Below are 24,109 nucleotides of genomic sequence, written 5' to 3' on the forward strand. Positions count from 1 at the left end.
TCAATGTCAATGTCAGTCTGACATTGCTCGAAAAAAGCGATCGTATCACCCTATTGTCTTGTAAATTTGTACCTCCTTTTCGATGCATTTATAAAACAAAAGTCAACTTATCCATTATAGACAACTACACACGCTTTGTACCGTTTGTTAAAAGGTGTACACACTTAGCCATTTCCGAATAACATTTCGAATGCCTTGTTTCAAAAAGTCTTCACAGTTGCCACCTGACCGCATGTATTATAAAATGAAACTACTTCTACAATATGAGCTATCACTGTGATCAATGTATAGACCCGGTATGAATCAATTCAAGATGACATAACATCTTTTTATGGACCGGGACACTGTAAAAGTGTCAGTCCCTTCCTGTCATCTGCCATGTATTGCCGTACAGTCACTTTGTTAACATTACCAGTGTTGAGGTAAAGTTTATCCAATGAAATCAAAGTCGTTCGAATTTCCTAGTCTCCTTAGTCTTTATTGTTATCATATTAGTACTGTAATAAACGTCATCTGTCTATTTTGCGTCAGTCGATTAACCCTTGGGCGCGTTGCGCAAACAGCTTTATTAAAGTTCCTAAAGTGATTGTCAGACCGAAGCTCCCAGCTAGATTATTCACTCAGGGTTTATGCCGGGCTGCATTCGTAGTGTGAGGAATCCACCTCACCGGTACTGTGAGCTATGATGAGTGTACCGGTGCCTTCATTCACAGGTGTATGCAGTGTTGCTGAATGGTAAGTTCAGTTCAGTTGGGTTCGGTTCGAAAGAGGGATAATATATTCGCTTAGGATAATTACATCGATCGAAGGCCGAAGGCCTACCTGTGGTAGTGTTAAGAATAGAAGTTATGACACAACAAATTGGCGGAAAGTCCAAACCCACTTTAAAATCCACAAAATATAACATCTGTCCTAAAATGTAACGTCGAACGGTCAACAAAAATACCTTCAAAAGTTCAAGTTTTACTCTGGTAACTGAATTTGACTGATACATGCCAAAGGCAGGTCAATATTACTGTCGGGCAATTCTTCGCATCTCTCATTGCCAGTCCGCATTGTTTTGACCTGAATGTATTTTAGCAAAAGAGAAACAAATCACCAAAATTATCGATTTTTCAAAGTCAATAAGACCCGTGCACAACTCCAATCTATCAAATAATCTTACGTGTGCAAAAGTTCAACTCACGCAAAAGTTTCAAAATATAAGCAGAAACGAGCAAAAGAATGTGACATTTCAGAGTCCGAGTATTTGAAACGAAGCGTATATGAGTCATTTAGAACAATACAAGCTGTTTAGTATTCATATGCAAATATGTCAAATGAACTATTTGTAAAACGCATGTTTCAGAAGATACAGTACTACCGGAAAATAATGCACATGACGATAAAAAAGTGATTGCAATTTCATATCTTGTATCAAAGGTTGTCATTCCTTTATCAATTAATTACGTCCAATACAAGTAGAAAAGTAGAAGTCAACGTTTGCTGCTACATGTAAAAATTCAACGTGTTAGGACAATGAAGTAGTCCTGGATTTCAGCGTTGTATTGGCTTGGCTAATACTTGAGGTAGATTGACAGGGATATTGGCAACATTATCACTCCCATGGAGCCCTGCATCTATATTTATTATTTACTGCAACGCCATCATGTGTCACTAATTCAGTTTCAGGAATAGAGGGCGCCAGAAGACATAATTTACGCACGCTTTATAGAATAATTCTGTTCACCAGTTTGATGTAAATGATAAAGACGAAAACCATTGCATTGTCTATGCAGTGTTTGTCTGGTGTCGGTGACAGTTATTGTGTTGGTCGTGTATGTCAACGCCAGTTTTCAATCAACGGCTCAGTATATAACTTGGCTGAGATAATCGTAGAGTAAGATAAGGATATCACTTGCTGAGAATACGATATTAAAGGATTAGTTGTATCATATTCTCAGCAAGTGATATCCTTACATGCGTTTTCCATAGGATATTTAATGCTGTAGTTTAATCAGCGATTCAATATCAAAATTATTGTGTGTAGGTTTGTCTGACAGCAGTGCTGAGGTGATCGTGACCACGGGACAACCATAATCGCCCTCGTAGTAATAGATGGAAAAATGCAGAGTTGTTGTTTTTGTTTGCCGTTTTTTGTTGTTTGTTTGTCTTTTCCATTTGCCGCTAAGTTTTCATAGAAGATTCCTTGAATCATTCGGTCATCAAAAATCTCCAGTACACATATAACCTCTGATAGCGTACTAGATCGCGTTTTAGGTTTGTTAGGCAAAAAGAATAATTTGATTCTGTTTACCACAGAGTATTCGCGCATCACTTCGAAGTGTGCGCGTCAAGTCTTTATTGTGTGTTTTTCTTTTGCCCCTACGGAAAAAAACGCCGCATAATTTTTGCACATGTCAATGACTGGACACAACCCTATTATTTTTCGGCCTTACTAAAAAGTATAGCTGCACTAGCGCGACTTCAGACAACTCTGCCTGAATGATGCGGACAAATTGTAGGCATGGTAACATTAGTAGGTTTTATTGTCGTCGTTTATGCGGAAAATGCTGACAAATATTTATTTATGAATATTAATGATAGAAAAAGTGACGTCATTTGCGATCAGCGCTATTGCCACGTTCGACACATTAGAAATATCGTTGGGTCGATCTCTACGTATGACACGATTTTACGGAATATTAAGTCAAACACAACGAAATGAACGAGATACACAGTGGCCGATGGCGATCTACGGTTACTGACGTCATGTCTTACTGGCGTCTCTATTGCCCCAAGAGACCATGAACGCCTTATAACTAGTTCAGACAAAACACTTCGGACCCTGTGCACTGAAAGATTCTTGTATAACAATCTTTCAACGCACAGGGTCCGAAGATTGTGTCATTTTCAAAGCATTATGGTGATCAGGTGCAGCCTGCAGTATTTAACTTAACCGAGAAAAAACATCAATTCCGATCCTTGTATGCGAAGAGTATAAGAACACCAGTGTTGAACCCGTGTGTTCTCACATTCTCAATAATTTTGTGATAAAATACGTTTTTATTTTTCTAACTTGTGTTTAAAAACACTCCATCACTACACTGTTGGAATTCTCGTGAACTTAATATATAGTCAGGAAACGTGAAAACGGGCACTATATTTCTGGGCGGTCGAACCACCATACAAAATGACATGTTTATGGATATTCCCTAATTACAATATATTTGGATAACATCCATAATGGGACAAAGTGTACAGTTGATATAGACACCCGGGTCCTTGGGGTGAAAAGGGACTACTCCCCCATAAAAGCCGGATTATCGTAAATCGCAAATGTAAAAAAAAACACGCTACTGATCGGACGTGCCGTGTTTGGTCCAAGAATCCCATAATTTTGTCATGTTTCAAGCGTTCATTATCATTGGATCTTGCATATAATGTCGATGAATATATAGCGAATAAACTTGAGTCGAAAATAACTGAAAAAATATTCCGTTTTTGTAGGAGAGCGCATATGTTTCACATTGTATTCCCTGTACGATCATTTGACCCCTCTTTGCATATGTCACGAAAGAGCCCATCATGATTATTTAATTTTATCATACGGCAAAAGCGATGCAAACTGCTGCGTCATCAGTTATACCCATATTGTGCGCCACGATCCTGTAACTTCGCGTTTAATGAATTCATACAGTTGCTCAAAGTGCAGTGCAGGTAGTGATACAGAGACCTCCACCTTGAATATTATTTTCTTCTTCTTTATTCTGCGTAAAGGTCAATGAACTGGTTACAATTGTGGATGACAGATCAAACAATGGTGCTGGTCATTGATACATTTCATTACTAGGGACAAATTACGAGATACATGAGCTTTGTGTAACTGACAGTTCAAATAGAAGACGTCACTACTTTGCATCATGCAAATAAACGCAATACGTTTATTCACTGGGAGCATCTATTTTCGGAAATTCCTATGTATTGTTGTAACGAAGCCAGACGCCTTTCAGTAATTAAACATGTCCTGACAATACGATGGATAGACGAATGACTCCTATAAGGAGCGTGACGAAAACAATGTCAGTCATCGCTCTGTGCCAAGACATGGGAGAAACTTGGGTGATGGCTACTGTAAGCTTGTCTTCTTTGAAATAAATACAATGTAGTACCAAAGAACTCTGGATGTCTCGTGCAGTCAATACTCTAAATATTCTAAGTACCTCTGAGCAAGCCAAAATCTCCAGTGCAAAGGAGAAGGTATTGCTCCGAGTCCGTGAATCAATAAAGGAAATTGCAATTGTTCCCATCGATCTATTGGTGGACCGTAAGGCGGGCTGTTATTTACACTTGCATAAGGTTCGAATTCCCGCCCGGCGGTGGCAGTCCCCGGGTTGGTGGGTACCCATGCTTGTTACCCAAGTTTGAAAAGTACCCCCTTTCCTAGAATATTTCTGAGAAAAACACCCCCTATTTGTGGCAAATCTGGGAGAAATTAGCTGTAATAATATACCCTTATTTTCGAAATCTAGGAGGTAGTATGTTGACTTCTAGGGTTGACCCTGGAGGTTGACTTTGTATACATGTTCATACATCACAAATGTTTGTACTCACCTGATTTTAGGTGATTTTAGATTTTATATGGACCCTAAGTGATGGGCATGTATACGTCATATGAACATAGAAACGTATGGTACTGTTTTCATTTTCTTTGTGAGTGAGACTAGACCAGATTTAGTGTCCTAGGGAGATTATGAAAGAACTACCCCTAATCTCGGAGGTTACTCTGAAAAAGTACCCCTTTTCTCGATTTCACGGACCTAGAATCTCCGAGATGACTGAAGAAAAACACCCCTTTCCGTGATTTTGGTAACGCGCATGGGTACCCACCAACCAGGGGACTTCCACCACCGGGGAGTTCCGCCAATGGATCCAGGGCCATGACTGTGGAATTTCAAGCTGAAGCCAACGACCTGAAACCCTGTTCAGCGATATATACATTGCTTAGTAAGATTGCTGTCATAAGTTTGCGTGTAATGCACGACTCTGTATGTAGTTCAAATGCTTCATAAACTTTACAGTGTTTTGAATTGTCGTGGTGAGAATGAATTGCTACAAGTTAGTTCGTTTAACTCATTTTTAGGTTGGGATTTAGCCAATTACTTTTGCCTACTGCTATTTCCGTTAGATAAATAGGTACTGTGACTTGTGGGTTCAAATCAGATTCGGCAATCCAATAAATGAACATCCTTAGTTTGATGCCACAGTCATTTTGCTGAGTATAAAAGCTCATTTATGTGTGCTCCACCTATGTACCTCAATAATCAATAGCTCTACGCTTTGAGCAGAACGAGTATCCAAGTGTCATATTGGACTCCGGACGGTATACATACACGCACTGTAATATGTTGGTTTCAGCATGACCTCGCATCCCAACCTTTCTCGCACGAGTGTCGCTAATGGCGCACTTCTGACCAAGAGCATACAAAGCGCAAACGCAGGTCGCTTTATGCAAGAACACCATCATTTCGAGAACATGTCATGTGATATTACTAATTGTAAATATAACTTAGGTATTTGTAGCAGGCTATGATCAACTAAATGTTACTGGAGCATAAACTTTCAAAGACGAGTATTCTTCTTTTATCAGATGCAAGGATGGAATGAAGAATTGAAGCAGTAACAGAATCAAAAATGTTCATAAGGCTATGCTCATGTAACATTTAGTAAATTACTGCGTGCTACCAGACCATAGATAATATTGTATTGTTGATCTTTTGTCATTGTAAATACTGATCTCTCTCTGCCACGAAAAAATGGAAGCATATTAATGTGAGTACTGAGAGATTAAATGTTACGATTGTTCTACTAAAGCTTAAAGACGCTTTCTTTGTTTTAAGTACCACAACAAAAATTAGCAATATCCTGAGTTTTTTTCTAATTTGGGATGTCTACTGCAATAGTATTATGTTCAGTAGCGTCAAGAAAATAAAAGACACATGTCATATTTACAAAGCCAAGTTTGAGCTCAGTTTACATTACAAAATCACTTTACTATCCACCTGTCAAATTCAATCTAAACACAAAAATAATCTTAGCATGCATTTTAAGCGCTGATCAGAAGAGACCAATTACGTCGTTGAGGGCACACATCCATGAGATCAGAACGAATTCCGCTCCAGTGGAAAGAGGAGCTGTGACGAGAGCACCAGTCCGGGTTATGTCTCAATTACAGCATAGTAGGATGGATTAATCAGTGGACGTCAGTCGCCAACCTCATGAATAATGAATTGTGTAAATGTAAGCTTGTAGATTGCGAAGATTTCGGATCTTTTCGGCTAAAGACATTCTTTACTTTTAACACACGGTAAATTTTCGATATAGATATTACGCACATGGTTCAGTACAGTCGACATGACAACCGACACAAATGACTAGTACATCGAAAATTGCAACCTTTGATGATTGTCCTTGTCAGGTACGGCTCCTAGAAATCAGGATTTGACACTAGTAAATTTACAGTAACTTATTTGTCGCCAAATATCGCCTATTGTTGGCCAAATTTTATTTATGATAACTTTGCTAGCTGTTGTATGGAGATTTTCTAAGCTTTGAATGCTAGGTCAACAGTTCTTGTCGGTTATTCAATCCGTGACAAATTACGTCCACCCCTTCTGATGTCGTGATTCTTGATATATCATATTCTAAAACACTTGTTTTGGCATTTTCGATTTCAAATTTCGATGATCTAAGTCGTGACAATGCCCCAGTCCTCAAACGTTCACAGTGAATAAAACAGAAGGCAGATGCAAGACATCCTTCTTTATATATATATTAATACAACGGCACCAGACTTTAAATCAAATAAGTCAAAACGTCGTTTTAGCGTGACCAATCACGTCCAGGTGATGTGTCATCTTTCAGCTGTTCTGGGCTATCATCGGGGTAACTATATCATTGGGCACATTGCTTTTATTCCTTCTGGCCTATACAAATTTAATATTCAATAAGGTCAACTCTTAATCGCTTCTTGCATATGAGTTTGACCCAAAGCGCCCTCTATCGTTAGTTTGATGGAAACGGGGCAGAATACATGGCCATCATGTTGCTAAGGCTTTGCTACAGCGCCTACTTGTCGTACACAAGCGCATTACATTTAATCTTTCATTTTTTCAAATTTTACTCCTATAATCGGGTCACTGATGTTATATATAAACAATTTATTTAATGAATGTCACATTATGACCCTCAAGAGTTTAAAAACTAAAATTTTCGCTAGTACATGTACCAGTCAAGCTCGAGCACGGTATTGAGATCACCCAGCACGGACGGCCGTAGCTGTTTACCGGCTTTCATTAGCCACACCGGCGTACTCGTGAGCGGGATACAGGGTAGCCGTACGTATCCAAGGAGTTTTTGTGCGGTCGGTGTTAGTTTCCAGTTTTTCTATGCTTGCTAACTACTAGTATGCGAAAACAGTGAAAAAAAAACACTCATAAACGAAACAGCACTGCTACTATAAATAATTGTCAGTACGATGGGTGTCTACTAAAATAAGTGTACGGCCGCATACAACGTGGCCCCTCTCTCACCGTATAGTGCTTTTTTCCACTTGCTCTGTCTACGACTTTACCGAGAAGGCAGACTGGCAGTTTGTGTTACCTCACTGGCCGACACAATCTGCCAATCTGGCTTCTCGGTAAAGTCGTCGACAGCGCAAGTGGAAAAAGCACTATACAGTGATAGAGGGGCTACGTTGTATGCGGCCTACATTGCAGGGCTGTGGTGATAGGCCGTATAACGCCGGTAACACACAGCCCTGCCATGCAGAGCTAAGCCCTGCCATGCTGCGGTTCTGTAGCCCTACCACTCCCTTTTCTGGTTGTGTTGGGGGAGTGGGGGCTACGATTCAAACACTGTAAAAAGTGCACACTCGTGCGCATTTTCAAAAATGTGGCGAGAAAGCTATATGCTGCCGTACACTTCTTAGGAGACACCCGTCGTACTGACACGGTCCCTCTACTGACAATTATTTAGCAGTGCTGTTTCATTTATGAGTGTTTTTTATTTCGCTGGAAACTAACACCGAGCGCACAAAAACTCCTTGGATACGTACGGCTACCCTGTATCCCGCACACGAGTACGTGGGTGCGGCTAATGAAAGCCGGAAACAGCTGCGGCCGTCCGTGCTGGGTGATCTCATTACAGTGCTTGAGCTCGACTGGTACATTTTGTAACTAGCGAAAATTAGTTTTTAAACTCTTGAGGGTCATAATGTGACATTCATTAAATATATTGTTTATATATAACATCAGTTACCCGATTATAGGAGTGGAATTTGAAAAATGAAAGATTACATGTAACGCGCTTGTGTACGACGAGTGAGGGCTGTTCAGTGCAAAGCCTTCTTATCAACATGACGGCCATGCATTCTGCCCCGTTTCCATCAAACTAAGGATAGAGGGCGCTTTTGGTGAAACTCATATGCAAGAATCGAAGCGATTAAGAGTTGACCTTATTGAATATTAAATTTGTATAGGCCAGAAGGAATAAAAGCAATGAGCCCAATGATATAATTGGCACAATGATAGCCCAGAACAGCTGAAAGATGACACATCACCTGGACGTGATTGGTCACGCTAAAACAACAGTTTTGACATATTTGATTTAAAGTCTAGTGCCGTCGTATATATAATATATATATAAGAAGGATGTCTTGCATCTGCCTTCTGTTTTATTCACTGTGAACGTTTAAGGACTGGGGCATTGTCACGACTTAGATCATCAAAATTTGAAATCGAAAATGTCAAAACAAGTGTTTTAGAATATGATATATCAAGAATCACGACATCAGAAGGTGTGGACGCACTTTGTCACGGATTTATTGGAGCATGGTGGAGCACGATTTGTTTCGGTCATCATGCATTTTCCGTTACAATTGACCACTCTCATACCTAAGTGGATGTGCATTCTGTTCGGGCTCGCTTTTCATTTATTCCGTACTAGGTTCTTGATGCTCGCTTACTGTAGACCGAGTCACAGGCGCTAGCATCACGCTATCATGGATGTCTGGTTTAGTATATTCATTTCAAATACATGTATATGTGTACTAGATTCGACACCTGTTACAGCGAGATGAAAAGCGCCCGTACTACGGCCTACACGTTAGCTTGTGCCAAGTAAATACAATGACACATAGCGCCCGCATCGGACATACCCAACACCTCAACTGAATTTTGCCTGGTAGTGGTAGATATCGAATACTCCTACGAACTCCACAACTAATTATGAAGTTTTTTACTTAAAGTTATTGATTCAAATAAATTAACTATGTGACACGTAGTTTTGAGCTACATTAAAATAATTCCAAAGGTTGACTTCGTCTTCTTGGCGGGCTTGCTCAAAAAAAACGCGAGCCGGATCAAATCTCCGAAAAAGTAACCAAAAACAGGAAAAAGCGGACGGAAAACGTCCGATTTCTCATTGTCAAACATAGTAGAGAGGGAAAAAGTAGACAACTTTATCAATGCAGACACACCTCCGGGTACCCAACAGTCGAGCTCGATCGATGGATTTGTCAGGTCCGATCGTGATCTCAGAATAAAAAAATCAACAAATATACGCCCAGTTGAAGAAACATTTCAACACACGTAACTTTTAACCTCAATTACATTATTATACGGTACTGATTGGTTCTTTTGTACTATGCTGTACAGAGAAATAAACCAGGGTGATGTACTGCATGGGTGCGTTCATCAGCGAGGCCTAACAACCGACAATAATACCATGCAGTTGTGTCTAACAGAAATATTTGAAAGTTGCAATACCATCAGCATGTAAGCAAAAATCGATTTGCCAATGTATGGTTAATATAAAGAGCAATTCAAGTCATAGGCATTAAATAATCCGCTATCAAACATTCAAAATTTGGATAATATTTTTTCAAAGACATACATCACTCTGTCTCTGTCTGTCTCTCTCTGTCTGTATATCTGTCTCTCTGCCGTTATATTTTTTCGAGGCGAACGCTATTGTTGTGGAATATATCGCTAAACAAACAACCAGAACAAATACAACTTTGAAAAAATGATACACTGTTACCGGTCTTCGTCCAAATTATTTGAATAAAATCGAACGCCATATGAGTGGTGGGTCACCCATTTTGTGTACTGACCGCGGCCATCTTAGCAATATCTGTTCTTCTACATTTTGAAGTATTGCAGTGGGATTATATGACTAGGACACCATAAAATGTCATAGCATTATAAGATTTAGTGAGGTCGACTGTGAACGTTAAAGTGGAAGAGAGATAAATGAAATTGTTGAAGTATTACGATTCCGATATCCATATCGAGTACCGAGTCACATTTACTTACCTCATCCTTAGCATTGACATCTGCACCATGTTTAATCAGCACTTCAGCGACGTCTGCATGACCTCCTTTAGAAGCTTCATGCAATGCTGTGGATTCGTTCTACAAAAATTTAAACAATGTTAAAATTGCTGTTCACCAATAAGAACTAAATCATGTCGGCATGGTATGAGGCATATACCGAAAAAGTCTGACAATATTATTGAAATCAAAAAAGGCACAGTAATCAAGGAGTATACTTTCAGTGTGATGGTAAATTAAGGATGTACGATCGGAAAAAGGAAAAGTAATGTAATTTTTTTCAAATGGGGTTTTTTGAATACCCACACATGAGAGTAGTCCAAAACTGGGGGAAAAAGATGGGGTCACCGCGCTTGTTTTTTTACAAAATGACATTAAAAATTCATGATTTTTCACAAAATCACTAAAAATCAATAAACAGGTCATCATTTTCATATTTATATCATGATTGCATTTTTCACTTTTACACTGTAAAAGAACAAACAAATTTTAAATTTAAGCTACTTTGAAGATTTTACTTACATTAAAATTGAGCTAAAAAGCCACGATATTTATTTTTAACCAAAATTGCGACAAATATGCCCCAAATTTTAGGAATGGGAGAGGGTAAATTATTAATTATTGATTGTTTCTAATAATGTCAATTTTCTCAAACTTTGCTAAATAATAGCTCTTTTTGTGAATTTTTCAAAACCACATTTTGTTTAGTAGGTCTGTTTAAAGAGCAAGTCATAGGCATTAAATAATCCGCTTTCAAATATTCCAAATTTGGATAATAGGATTTTTCAAAGACACCTCTCTCTCTCTCTCTCTCTCTCTCTCTCTCTCTCTCTCTCTCTCTCTCTCTCTCTCTCTCTCTCTCTCTCTCTCTCTCTCTCTCTCTCTCTCTCTCTGTATATCTGTCTCTCTGCCGTTATATTTTTTCGAGGCGAACGTTATTGTTGTGGAATATATCGCTAAACAAACAACCAGAACAAATACAACTTTGAAATAATGATACACTGTTACCGGTCTTCGTGCAAAATTATTTGAATAAAGTCGAACGCCATATGAGTGGTGGGTCACCCTCTTTGCGGACTGACCGCGGCCATCTTAGCATAATTTGTTCTTCTACATTTTGAAGTATTGCAGTGGGATTGTATGACCAGGACACCATAAAATGTCATAGCATTATACGATTTAGTAACTGTAACGTTAAAGTGGAAGAGAGATACGTGAAATTGTTGAAGTATTATCGAGTACCGAGTCACATTTACTTACGTCATTCTTAGCATTGACATCTGCACCATGTTTAATCAGCACTTCAGCGACGTCTGCATGACCTCCTTTAGAAGCTGCATGCAATGCTGTGGATTCGTTCTACAAAAATTTAAACAATGTTAAAATTGCGGTTCACCAATAAGAACTAAATCATGTCGGCATGGTATGAGGCATATACCGAAAACGTTTGACAATATTATTGTAATCAAAAAAGGCACAGTAATCAAGGAGTATGCTTTCATTGTGATGAGAAATTAACAAAACACACAGCTTGCATACTGATATTTAAGGTAACAAATCAAATAATAAATAAAAACTAGAAACGTGAGTAATTGACTCAGTATAGCCATTTACCCAAAAAATTACGAACAAAACAAAACAATGCGCATTGCATTGTCCATTGTACGTCTTTGCAGCATTCGTAAACAAAGACCTTTAAAATTCGTTATAATCACCAGTGAAATAATTGGATTAAAATAATTCATTCCGATCATTCTATGACAGATGAAATGATTTATGTGAAGCACGGTCACTCCACAAAACGGACGTCCATCAACGTCGCTTCGCCATGACGCGACGTACCAGCTATCTGGACTGGCTTTGCGTTGCAGCTATGGCGGATATGACATCAAAACGACTTATATTAGAAGCCGTACATTAACAATATTGCAATGACGTTTTTACGCGTAGTTCCATCAATTGAACTTCAATTCTTCATTATTTTTCCATTATTTATTGCTTTCTTTCATCAAAAGTCATGACTTTGTACACCTTCCTGGTATTCACGCACGCCTCACAACAAATAGTCTCCTCATCTAGCCTACACACACAGGAATCATCTACATTACCTTTGTGAATACTTTAGTCATAGCGTTGTGAGCTAAATACTGTCTTTTTAACAGTTTCAAGCGAATTATTGATGAAAAGTTCGTTTCGATAAATGGTCAGTGGCGTCGACAACATAACCATTGACCATTCAAACTGCTGTCAATCACAAAGTGACGCGCAGAATGTGCTAATGATTCAACATTTGCTGTGTACACCGGATCACCTACGATATACACAATGCAATATAAAAATCCCCAATAAAGAACATTCAATCGACTTGAGAACGGGCGAATGCATACCGCCGCGATTTAGTTACGAAAGTTTTTTTTCATATCTTTATTAGCTGTCTCCCAATCTTGATCACAAATATCTTAGTCGAATACTTGCAAGGAAAAGCCTACTTGAACCAACTGCGAGTATGTTTGAATAGTGCTGCCACGTTTCGCCGCTGCCACAGCGTTCACCAGGTTCAACTTTCTGTGAACCAGTATGTTTTATGTTTATCGATGGCCCCAACATAATCTATCTTGATTTCCAAGAACGTTCTTTTTTATTGTAACAGAATGTATAATAAGACCGTATCACCATTTTACATTCTGCTGTAACCTTTATTATGAAGGTAGTAGTCTAAGCATAAGTTTCACTTTCATGCCTACACTATGCAATGAGCTCGCTTCGACAGGATACTATAGAAATAACGGGCGACGCGCTGACCATGAACGTTTATTTGGGCAAGGGCGAGAGGAAAGCCAAAAATTAACGGGCGAGGCTTGCCGAGCCCGTTAATTTGGCTTTCCTCGAGCGAAATCTGTTATTTCCATTATATTATCAGCAAACCCAAGAAAACCGTCAAAATTTCCGAAATTTTCAGGAGCGAACGACAACTGGGCCCGAGAAACTGAGCATTAATACCCGACGCACTGTCACGCGCGCTGTAAAAAATTGGCAAATCCGGAGATGTTTTCAGAAAAAAGTATCTCAACTTGACCTATAAGTGCTACATTTATTTTGTGATTGATTATGATTAAGTTTGAGATGTAAAGTTACGATACTTTGAGTTGTTAATCTTATTATTCATATTCACGGGCATGTAAACAGACCATTACTGTGTATTTGTGGTCAGTCACGTGGTTCAGCTCGACCGATCAAAATGCGACGGGCAGCGCATGGTAATATAATGTGCGATTAATGGAACTCAACAATGTCGTTCATACTGTCTGCAACACGATGTCAACATTGATTTGCATTCATTATTCAGTGCCATTCCCAGACCCTGGGATCGCGAACGATGGAGTTTTCGACAGATTCAACGAAATGTTTCGTTTGATATAATATTTCAATGTTGCATTTATATAAAATTGACGAGCTATATCTATTAAGGTCCGATCGTTCGAGCTCGATGACTCCCGCTAAAAATATGCTGAATCGTATGAGACAAGATCATCGTTTACCTCTATGGCGGTTTATGAAAAAAGCTTCACTGAGTATATTAACAGCATTTACACCTCTTTAGGGACCGTGAATAAAAACATGCGTTCGGCCTTAAACCACCACCCTACCCCCCACCCAACGAAAGTTTTGAAGTGCGAAAATCCATTCAAGTCTCATTTTGTATCAGCATACCATACAATCTGTAATTACTAATTACACCAATACGAAATCGCGCATACGCTACTCACCTCATACCCCCTCTAAAATAAACCCTTTTTTCAGCACAGACTCGACAATAACGCAACTAATAGAATAGACTGAATTGAAACTGTGTATCCTAATAAAAAATTACTTACAGGTGCACTGAATTGAACCACATGTATGTAAGAAGAATGCTGGTGTAGCGCCAGTACCCCCCTGCGCTGGCCTGGTGCACGCCAAACAATATAGCGCAATATTATGCTATACATAAACACGTATAACAAGATGTTGCGATATAATAATATGTATCGCGATTTTTTACGCATGCTAAGCGAAATGTGGCAAAACCCCCTCCCCCTAAGTGCAGAAGTTGCGTTTACCTTGCGCGTGTTTCAATTATACATAGCCCCTTACAGAAGTGTGTCGATGTTCTTCATCTCCCTTATTCACTCACGCAAGTTAGTGAAAGACGAAATGAAGAATGGTTCGGTGCTAAACCCCAGTGCGGGGTATAACACACCCCCAACTCATTGAAAATTCATAATGGCGCTTGAGTGACAACTGGCAACAGCAAGGTAGACCGCTCCGTGAAAATCAGCCTAAACGATTCTCAAACAAAAATTATTGGCATACCATAAACATAGACTGTTTCATAAACACCTAGGCCATACAGGTATCTGCAAAGTTTCACAAAGCTTTTTAAAATTACGACGATTAGGGGTAAAAATCGCTTTCAGAACAAAGGGAATGGCCCCTAGGAAACAGTCGTTCTGTGATTCAAACAATTGTCAATCATTCAGTGATGATTGTCAATCATTCAGTGAAGTGCAGAAGTGTAAACTGGTCAAACATTTGCCGTGCATAGGAGAACAGTTACGATGTTAACAAACCAAGTGAACGCTTAGAATTACATGTATATTGGCGTGCACACAGGAAGAAAACTTCGTGGATGTCATAAGTTAGCGCCTATGATGCAATCACATTGCTAAAGTGAACCCTTTTTGGACGTGACTTCGCTAAAGATGAGTCGGTACCGGGTACGATGTATTCTTGCCAAAGTGTGTACATGGTATTTTACAAAACTGTAGACAGAGTCCATAGTTTTCATTGACATTGACATCGAAAACAAATAAACATCAAAACATGGCGGTAGCCTCCATGATCAATATAATTACAGCACTGTCCCTCTAATAGAGGGACCGTGATTGCAGTCAGGTGAAGAGAGCCACTTTTTAAACAGCCCCCCCCCCCCGACATCTACGACCGAAAAGTACCGGTACTGTACAATTGCTTTTGATATAAATACTAGCCCTGAAAAACGACCGTATCGTTTGTGATTATGTACACGTGATCTCACACATGGAAATGCCATGTCGTGTTAGGAAAGCCGGTAAACTTTAGACAAATCGGTTGCCTTATTAACGTTTGGACTTCTGTTATGAGAATTAACTAAAGCTTGTAAGACATTTGAATAGTCGAAACATTGTATCTGTCAGTTCACGGTGAGCAAGTAAGCTTTATCACCCGATCTTCTAAAGGCTTTAGGCCTAAGAGGATACGTGTGTCCGAGAGCGGTTCATTGAGTAGGCAATATATCGTAAGATTTCGACAAAGGTTGGACTTTAATTTCTTCAATAACGAATATATCTATGAATACAATCCGTGGTTGATTCCAGTCGGAGCTTAACTAACGTTTCACGCAAAAATTGCACTGAAAATTAACATAACTCGTGATGACTTGTTGGGGTCACCCTTCGAGCAACCGAGTAGCCGACTGCGATCGCTTACAGATATCGTGATACACGAGATTTAGGGAAATCTCGAACCTTCCGTGATGCTTAACTTCCATTATTTTTCTATTTTAGTGATCGGTTATGAGAGATAGTGACCTTAACATACAAAATATTTCTTATATACTTTGTTTGCGGATTTCACTGAATTGGTTTGTACATATTTACAACATGAAACAGATGTTCATAATACTCACCCGACCCCCAAAAATACCTCTACCATTGACAGCACATCCATCATCTATCAAAGACTTAGCCGTCTCAACATCACCTTCAAAGGCTGCATCAATGAGATCCTGTAATACCCTGCTATACTCAGATTCCTGTGATGGCAAACATTAGTTATACACTGCTAAGCACAGATTCAGACTGCATGTTGGATGATAAACAAACATATACATGGATTTAAATGGATTTCAGTACCAAGCCCAGGGCTTGTTTACATTTATACATACAATTTAGTGAGTTGTACATCATCATCATTACAGTACGTAAATTGGTATGCAGAAAATGCTGAAGCGCAATACACAGAACTTATATTTGTCTTATACCCATCTTCGTTCTGATTCTTTATTCATTGCCAAGGACAACAGTACGAAGGACAGCAAAGCCGGCGCAAGATGGTCATTTGATCACTTCCTTGTGACTTGGAACATTAACTGAACTCATCTTATAACTCAACCAACCGTGTATGCCGGTGGAAGGGCAGTTACGAACAGCTCTACTTCCCCTCCAGCCTTCGAAACATGTTTGTGATAATTTTGCAAAATTGATGAAATTTACCAGTTTGCGGTACCTGAAAATAATACATTACCAGGTCCTGGTAATACATAACCAGGATATTTGAGATTTACAAATTTAAGTAGGACCATCCTGGACTAATGACAGTTAGTGATGGTACCAGGTGTCCGGAAAGGGTAAGCGTACCCTGCTAGCATGCTACATCCATCAGGATTGGTCGAAAAATTATCTAAATATTGTATGATGTGAAACAGTATATGAATCACTGTATTAAGTCAAGCCGGGAATGCTGTCGCTAATCATTTGAGTGACCGAGCTTTCGTATTTGGCCACAATGTCATCATACCGACCGTAGAATTTTTTGAAAGTCTTCACGAGTCTTTCAGATGTGAATCCCTGTCTCACTAGTTCTGATACAAATAAGCTGTCAACGACTGAGCTTTGACCCGAATCTCGTTAAACCATAAGAATGGACAATGAGAAACACCAGGTTTGCCGTTGTTACCTATTTCATTGTCGGCGTGCTGTCAATGGACAATTACTGAGACTTAATTCAAAACTTTGTACGTTTCATTAGATTTGCTATAAACGGAGATAATATTTAGTCATGAACAGAGAAACGGCTAACACGTTGATTTCAAAGTACCATATTGTCATTGTTGACAATGTTTTATTGACAAGTGTCAAGATGGAGATAGGTAAAGAGTAGAGCTTGAGCAGGTATATATATATATATATATATATATATAATATATATATATATATATATATATATATATATTATATGTATATATATATATATATATATATATATATATATATAAATATATATATAAGATTAGTATTTAATAGACTAGCTTTAAACGTTTTTTAAATTCTATCAGAATACCGATCCGCGAGAACTTTGGTTAATAACGTTTCTTACCTTTTGTTACCATACAGAAGCATTGTGTTTAAACGATATCTTGATTAAATGCAGGCATGAACGCCATTATCTGAAACAGCTGAATATTTTCACCACGGACTATGACCCCTTTACTTCGAGGATAGCGTTGACCATAGTCAGCAAGGAGCGTGAATGTACCTTGTAATGCACTAGACAAAGTTGTTTTTTCTTTCTATGGGATTCTAGAAAGCCATGTTATTAAGCTTTAGTCATATATAGTATAGTGGCGTCAGCCAAGGTTTTCAGTCCGGCAGATTCATTGTATTTTACGTTAGACCGGGTAACATTGCATGTCCGTCAAAACTGCACTAAGTTAGAAACAGTTGAATGAACACTTTGCATGTTACATACTACTGACGTAAAATCGTGCGAAAGAATTGTGAAATCCGCTCACCTGGGGATTCCACATATGCTGGCAGCCATGGTCATGCCATAGACAATGCCAGGAGATCATCAAACTTCGTTAGTGGCGTGCACCTTCTCAACGTCCTGGCAGCCTGTCGAAACAAATATGGCGTTAACGTTACTCAAGGGGTCTCGTGACCAAAGATACGTATATTATGGGTCAATTATTAACTTCTGGTTATCCTATTTCATCAAAAACATCAATAAACATCGTCGGGTGTATATTGACATCTCTCTAATCTTGTCAGTGTTTGTTATAGCAAACGGTTCCTTTATGTAAGTTACCTCACAGCAGGAAACCTTGAACAACAGAAATACTTCCGAAAACCGATATAATGCTTTGCTAAGAATAACTATCTGGAAAAGACAAAAATAAGCACTGTATGAGAAACTTTAACGTTTACAGACAAGTATTGCGATTTTTAATATAGATACAGCAGTATTGAAATCCATTCGTAATATTCGTACGGTGGAAGTGACTCAAGTACCGGGCGATCTGTTACGTTGAGATATCTGGGTACTCTAGTAAGCAACAGTGAACCTTGGCAACGCAAAAATGTAGACTGTAGTCGACTTTATAACATTTGACAAATATCCGAGAGGTCACAATACGAACATATTTGTGTTGAGTTGCGATCTTGATCTACTGACATGTTATAAACCTACCTTGAGGTCTCCCGATCGAAGACGTTATTTAAGTAGAACGGTCTAAAATATCAACTTCAATTGTCCTCTTGACCGATATTTGTAGTGTCAAATTGATATAACTATGCAGCTCTCCCTTACATGAAGTAAACTGTCGGCCTTGTAGTAAGCTTACACTCGTAAACTGTTTATATTGAATTTCAACAAGCTGTTTAGAAACTATTTGTCAAGACTACGAAAATGAAATATATTTCATCTATTTCGCGACCCTATCTTCAAGGGCCTGGAGCATGCAATTTCTTCTGAAGTAGTGTTGTATGATTATTAAGACCAAACCTGAAAACTTCAAACAGCAGCTGGCTGGATGTTGATATCAAATGACTTGTGGTTTAGACCTATGGACATTGGTGCACCACCAAGTTTCTTTCCGAAATTACAGTATTTACTTAACGTGTGTTATCTTCCTGTAAAAAAAGGAAAAGAAAGTGTTAAAGCGTAAATGCTTTTCATGAATAAATAATCATACAAATGTTAATCTGTCTATGGCTAATGGAGGTAGAAGCGAAGTAAGCACATACGCTCATTTCAAACTGTGAACAGGCCTGTAATGCTGCATAGCAATCACACAGATGTACATAGTGTACGTGGGAGCCAAGTCTTTGCAAGGGTAAGCCTGGTGTAATTTCACAAGCGATTGAAATTGTATCAGTCAGATTTCATCGGGAATATCAGTTAATTATTGACAAAAATGAAATATATAAATATCATAGGGTATTAGTGTAAATAGGAGGCGAGAGCAGAAGTCTTTGGCGGACGACAGTTCACACACAAGTCATGCCGATCGCCGACGTCCTAATAATACAGTTACTATTGAATTAACGGTTGCGTCACACGCAGTAAACAATTGCTTTTGACACGATTCACGAACTCACTCTAAGCTGAAATGCAACCGTTATTTGTTAATGTTACTTCGTGATTTTATCATATAGAGCTTTCTTACTAGGCTAAACACGAGCGTAGTGCTTTTGAAAATCGATTCGGCTAACTGATTATCGATTTTTCTTCGAAAACAGATATGAAAATCTGATTGTAATATGATGACTGCAAAGATAAAACATACGGCATAACTTGAAGCCTTTGCATATTTTCCATCACCAACTACTATAATCATGGAAAATCAAAACTATTTGCTCAGTTGAAGAAATATGAAATCGCACAGGACAGTAATCTTACTTCTGCCGCGGCTAAGGTCGAAATATTTACTAATGACATGAGCTTTTTACTGAGTGCAAGTATCAATAGCTTATCTCTTTTGTTGTTGTTGTTATTTTTGTTTACTTACTTCATATTATCTGTTTCCAAAATGTGCAATGTTATATTTATTTGTTGTGTCTCCCAACTTTTGTTTTTATTGCTTGTTTGTCTGTTTTATCTGTACAACACATATTGTGCCCTAGCTCTCGTGCTTTGAATTTCCTCAGCAACCTTTGACCTTGTTCTTTGTTTTCAAGATGCATCATTCCTACAGATGGTAATCCTGTATGGTTTTCAGGATGCATCACAGATGGTAATCCTGTATGGATTTGTATCACCCTGTGCATTTACAGCGCCCCCAATCTTGAATTCCCACCCTTCCGAATGTCATCAGTTGACTTCATTTCTGTACGTCTGTGTAATAACTGGCTGTACACTGGCAGTTGTATTACGTCTAAATATTCCAATTTGAAGGCGTAAAATTCCTCACTGTAAGCGTGATTCGGTGCCTCGCAAGTTTGCTTTTGATTGCATTCCACGATCCGTTACATTTATAAGTTGATTTATTTATAATATAAGGCAACTTACCACACATTGCTAGACCAAAATTTCAACAGTTGCCATCACAAGACTGATAGTCAAACAAACTAAGGACAATAATGGATTTTACCGTTATGTGTACGAAATTTGTCATTTGACCTCTCGCTCTATAAGTAAGACTGACAATTTGTTTTGCAGTTAACCTTTATCGCACATTCATTCTTTGGTCATGATCGTTTTCCTCGCGACATTCCAAATTAGCGACAAATAAACAGTTGGTATTTCTTTCTCCTTGCAGTACTCATGGAAAGTTGGTTACTTAGGAATGATATGTTAACCATATCGGTTGCTGATATTACTCCGCTGTTTGGTCACTCCACTTCAGGAGGGTTGTGTGTACACTTTCACGAACTGTTAAAACATTAAGACTACACATGTTTAGTGATATTTACGACGTACAACGGTAGATGTCATAGGAAGGCTGGAGTTTGTAAAATTATCAGTTTTTTTTCCGGATTGTGAAAAATATCTTCAGCCATTCACGAAAAGTTTATGAAGATAACAGCAAAAATCGCGTAATTTAAATGTTGACCTCACGCTATCACAAAAAATGCTGGATCGAGTGGCTGTGCAGCGCACGAAGCGAAGAGCTTTACGGCATCTATGAATGCAGCTTGGACATATTAGCTGTACCAGTCGATTTTTAGTCCCCACGGACGAAGTCCTGGGGGACTTATAGATTGGGTCATGTCCGTCCGTCCGTCCGTCTGTCTGTGCGTCCGTCCGTCCGTCCGTTCACGCAGATATCTCAGACATGCCCTGGTCAATTTCTTTCAAACTTTGCACAAGGATAGTACCCTACCCCATACAGATGCACGTCGATTTGTTTCACAATGCGATCAAATTTGGCCGTGTTAGAGGACTTTTTAATTTACAACTCCATAGACTCCCATGTATAAGGCAGCTCTCCATAGACTCCCATGTATAAGGCAGTTCTACAAAAGGATGGAGTGACACAGCTTTTAGTCCCCCCGGAAGTCAAGAGGGCTTATAGATTGGGTCATGTCCGTCCGTTCGTCCATCCGTTCATCCATCCGTTCATGCAGATATCTAAGATATTTTGACAAATGTCACATGACCTTGGTGACCTTGACCTCACACATACATATTTGTCCATATCAGCAACCACAAGTGCTACACCCTTCATATATGTATGATGGGACACCTTATGAAGCCACTTATTGTACCTCATTAATTATGCGCATATCTAATTTTGAACGAGCCGATAGAGCTAGAGGTCTTATTTTTGGTTATAAAGGGATAACTTATCAATACAATTTTTCGACAAAATGTCACGGGACCTTGGTGACCTTTGACCTGAAACATACATATTGTCCATAATTCAGCAACCAAAAGTGCTACACCCTTCATAAGTGGTATGATGGGACACCATATGATGCCACATATTGTACCTCCTTAATTATGCGCATATATAATGTTGAGCGAGCCAATAGAGCTAGAGGTCTGATTTTTGGTATATAGAGAAAACTTAGCAATACAATTTTTTTTGAAAAGATGTCACTTGACCTTAATGACCTCTGACCTGAAAAAATATATATATATTGTATATATATATATATATATATATATATATATATATATATAATAATATATATATATATATATATATATATATATAATATATATATATATATATATATATATATATTTGTCCATAACTCAGTAACCACAAGTGGTACACCCTCCATATTTGATACGATGGAAGCCCTAATGACGCCACATACTGTCCCTCATTCATTATGCGCATATGTAATTCGGAGCAAGTCAATAGAGCTGGATATCTGATTTTAGTATATAGGGATAACTATAGGATAGAAAATTTTTATCAAATGCCATGTGATCTCTATGACCTTTTACCTAAAATATACGTTTTTGTCAATAAATAAGTTACCACAAGTGCTATGTTCTTTATATTTAGTAGGATCGGCGACCTTATGACACCACACGCTTTATCTCATTAATTATGCACATATCTAATTCTGGGCAAGCGAATGGAGCTAGAGGTCTGATTTTTGGCATATAGGGATTAATTAGCAATACAATTTTTTTTTCAAAATGTCACATGACCTCGATGACCTTTGACCTTGATTATACATATATATGCATAACTCAGTAACCACAAGTTCTATACCCTTCAATTTTGATAGGATATTATACCTTATGATGTCACATCTTGTACCTCATTTATTATGCACATATGTATTTCTTGGCTGGCCAATACAGCTAGAGGTCTGATCTTTTTTCCCGATTTAGAACCATAACTTAGACATGCCTCATGTGTTTCGAATTGGGAACAACGACATAGACCTATGTGCCCATAGATCCCAACATATACACTTCAGTGATACTTCTTAATGACCACATTACCCAGCCCATCAAGACTAATACTCCCCTATTACAAGTGGGGACTATGTCATTGTCAATGACTTGTACTCCAAGAATTGTGCTTCTAGACGTTCGAATTCCAGATGCCGAATTTGCCATGTCAAAAAGGACGCTGTAGCCGGATTAAAGAAACTTGAAGTAGGTACAGCATTGTAACACATTTTGCAACATGATAAAAAGCCTGTGTTGGTACCAGATTGTCTCATCAGGAAATTTAACCACCAGATTACAATTTCAATGGAAAACAAAAGGCTATCACATCTCCATAGTCCTCTTACAGACTAGAACAAAGGCGATCCCAGGGATCGCGAACAGTGCTTTAAAACACTTCAAAGTTATGTATATCGTCAGCTTTGACGTTTGACATTCTGAGTAGCTTTTGCTTTGTGTCCGAAAGTTACATGGAATACGATTATGACCTCCTGAATAATTAATAATTTAGAAAATGCGATGTAGTAGAGTTATCTTAACTTTATAACTGACCACGACGTAGTGGTGATATGATAGAAACATCATGTCAATCTCGTTCACTCTACACGTGCGCGAATCCACATACCTACTCATCAATGCGTCAAAATCTTGCTGTGATGAATTTATGTTACACACTCAACAACTTCAACCAAGTCAATGTCAGCTTCTGACCTTTATAATTAATGTAACTGAGGTGAGCACACGATATTCCGCTGTCATAGAAAGGTAATCTGCAGAAGGCTTACCCCAGCAAGATATTCAACAAAATATTGACACAGTAGTCTAAAATTAGCACGCCGGTATTTACTTAGTCATACATGTGCCGACAGTACGCCCTTTGCTAACCTCAACGCAAGCCATAAAATACCTTGGCTGTTAAAAGCGGACATTGTTCCAATTGTGATATTATAATCAAAATTGACAACGACACGACGTTGAGCCGATACGCAGAACTGTTTATGACTTTATTCGAATGGACCATGTCAGAAGCACTTAAACATTTTCAAACACTGGAGTCGACGAAGTCGATTAGACTGAAAAATAGCAAATGTTTTGATCGTGGATTAATCACAGCTTTCACGGTGTTGAATATCGTAAATGGGTGCTTCTGGAGTAAAGATGCAATTGGATTTCTTGGTTTTTAAAGTTCGGCCGAAATGTGTTTTGGTGATTTTCCTCGTATATCCAGTAGCCGGGCCTTTACAAATGATATATAAAGTGTTTGTTGCTTTGATGATACTATTATTAGGAATGCATAA

The 24,109-nt window shown here is 38.6% G+C and overlaps 1 protein-coding gene across 1 annotated transcript in view; it reads right to left on the bottom strand.

The window, feature by feature from the left end:
* Nucleotides 1–24,109, bottom strand: part of LOC139127769 (26S proteasome non-ATPase regulatory subunit 10-like) — a 534,262-nt gene that overhangs the window by 216,057 nt on the left and 294,096 nt on the right. The window contains exon 6 of the mRNA XM_070693649.1: nt 11,634–11,732. Within this exon, the coding sequence (XP_070549750.1) occupies nt 11,634–11,732 (99 nt within the window). The remainder of the gene's footprint in view (nt 1–11,633; nt 11,733–24,109) is intronic.

The sequence above is a fragment of the Ptychodera flava genome, unplaced genomic scaffold (genome assembly GCF_041260155.1).
Source record: "Ptychodera flava strain L36383 unplaced genomic scaffold, AS_Pfla_20210202 Scaffold_36__1_contigs__length_1797346_pilon, whole genome shotgun sequence".
Taxonomy (NCBI): Eukaryota; Metazoa; Hemichordata; class Enteropneusta; family Ptychoderidae; genus Ptychodera; species Ptychodera flava.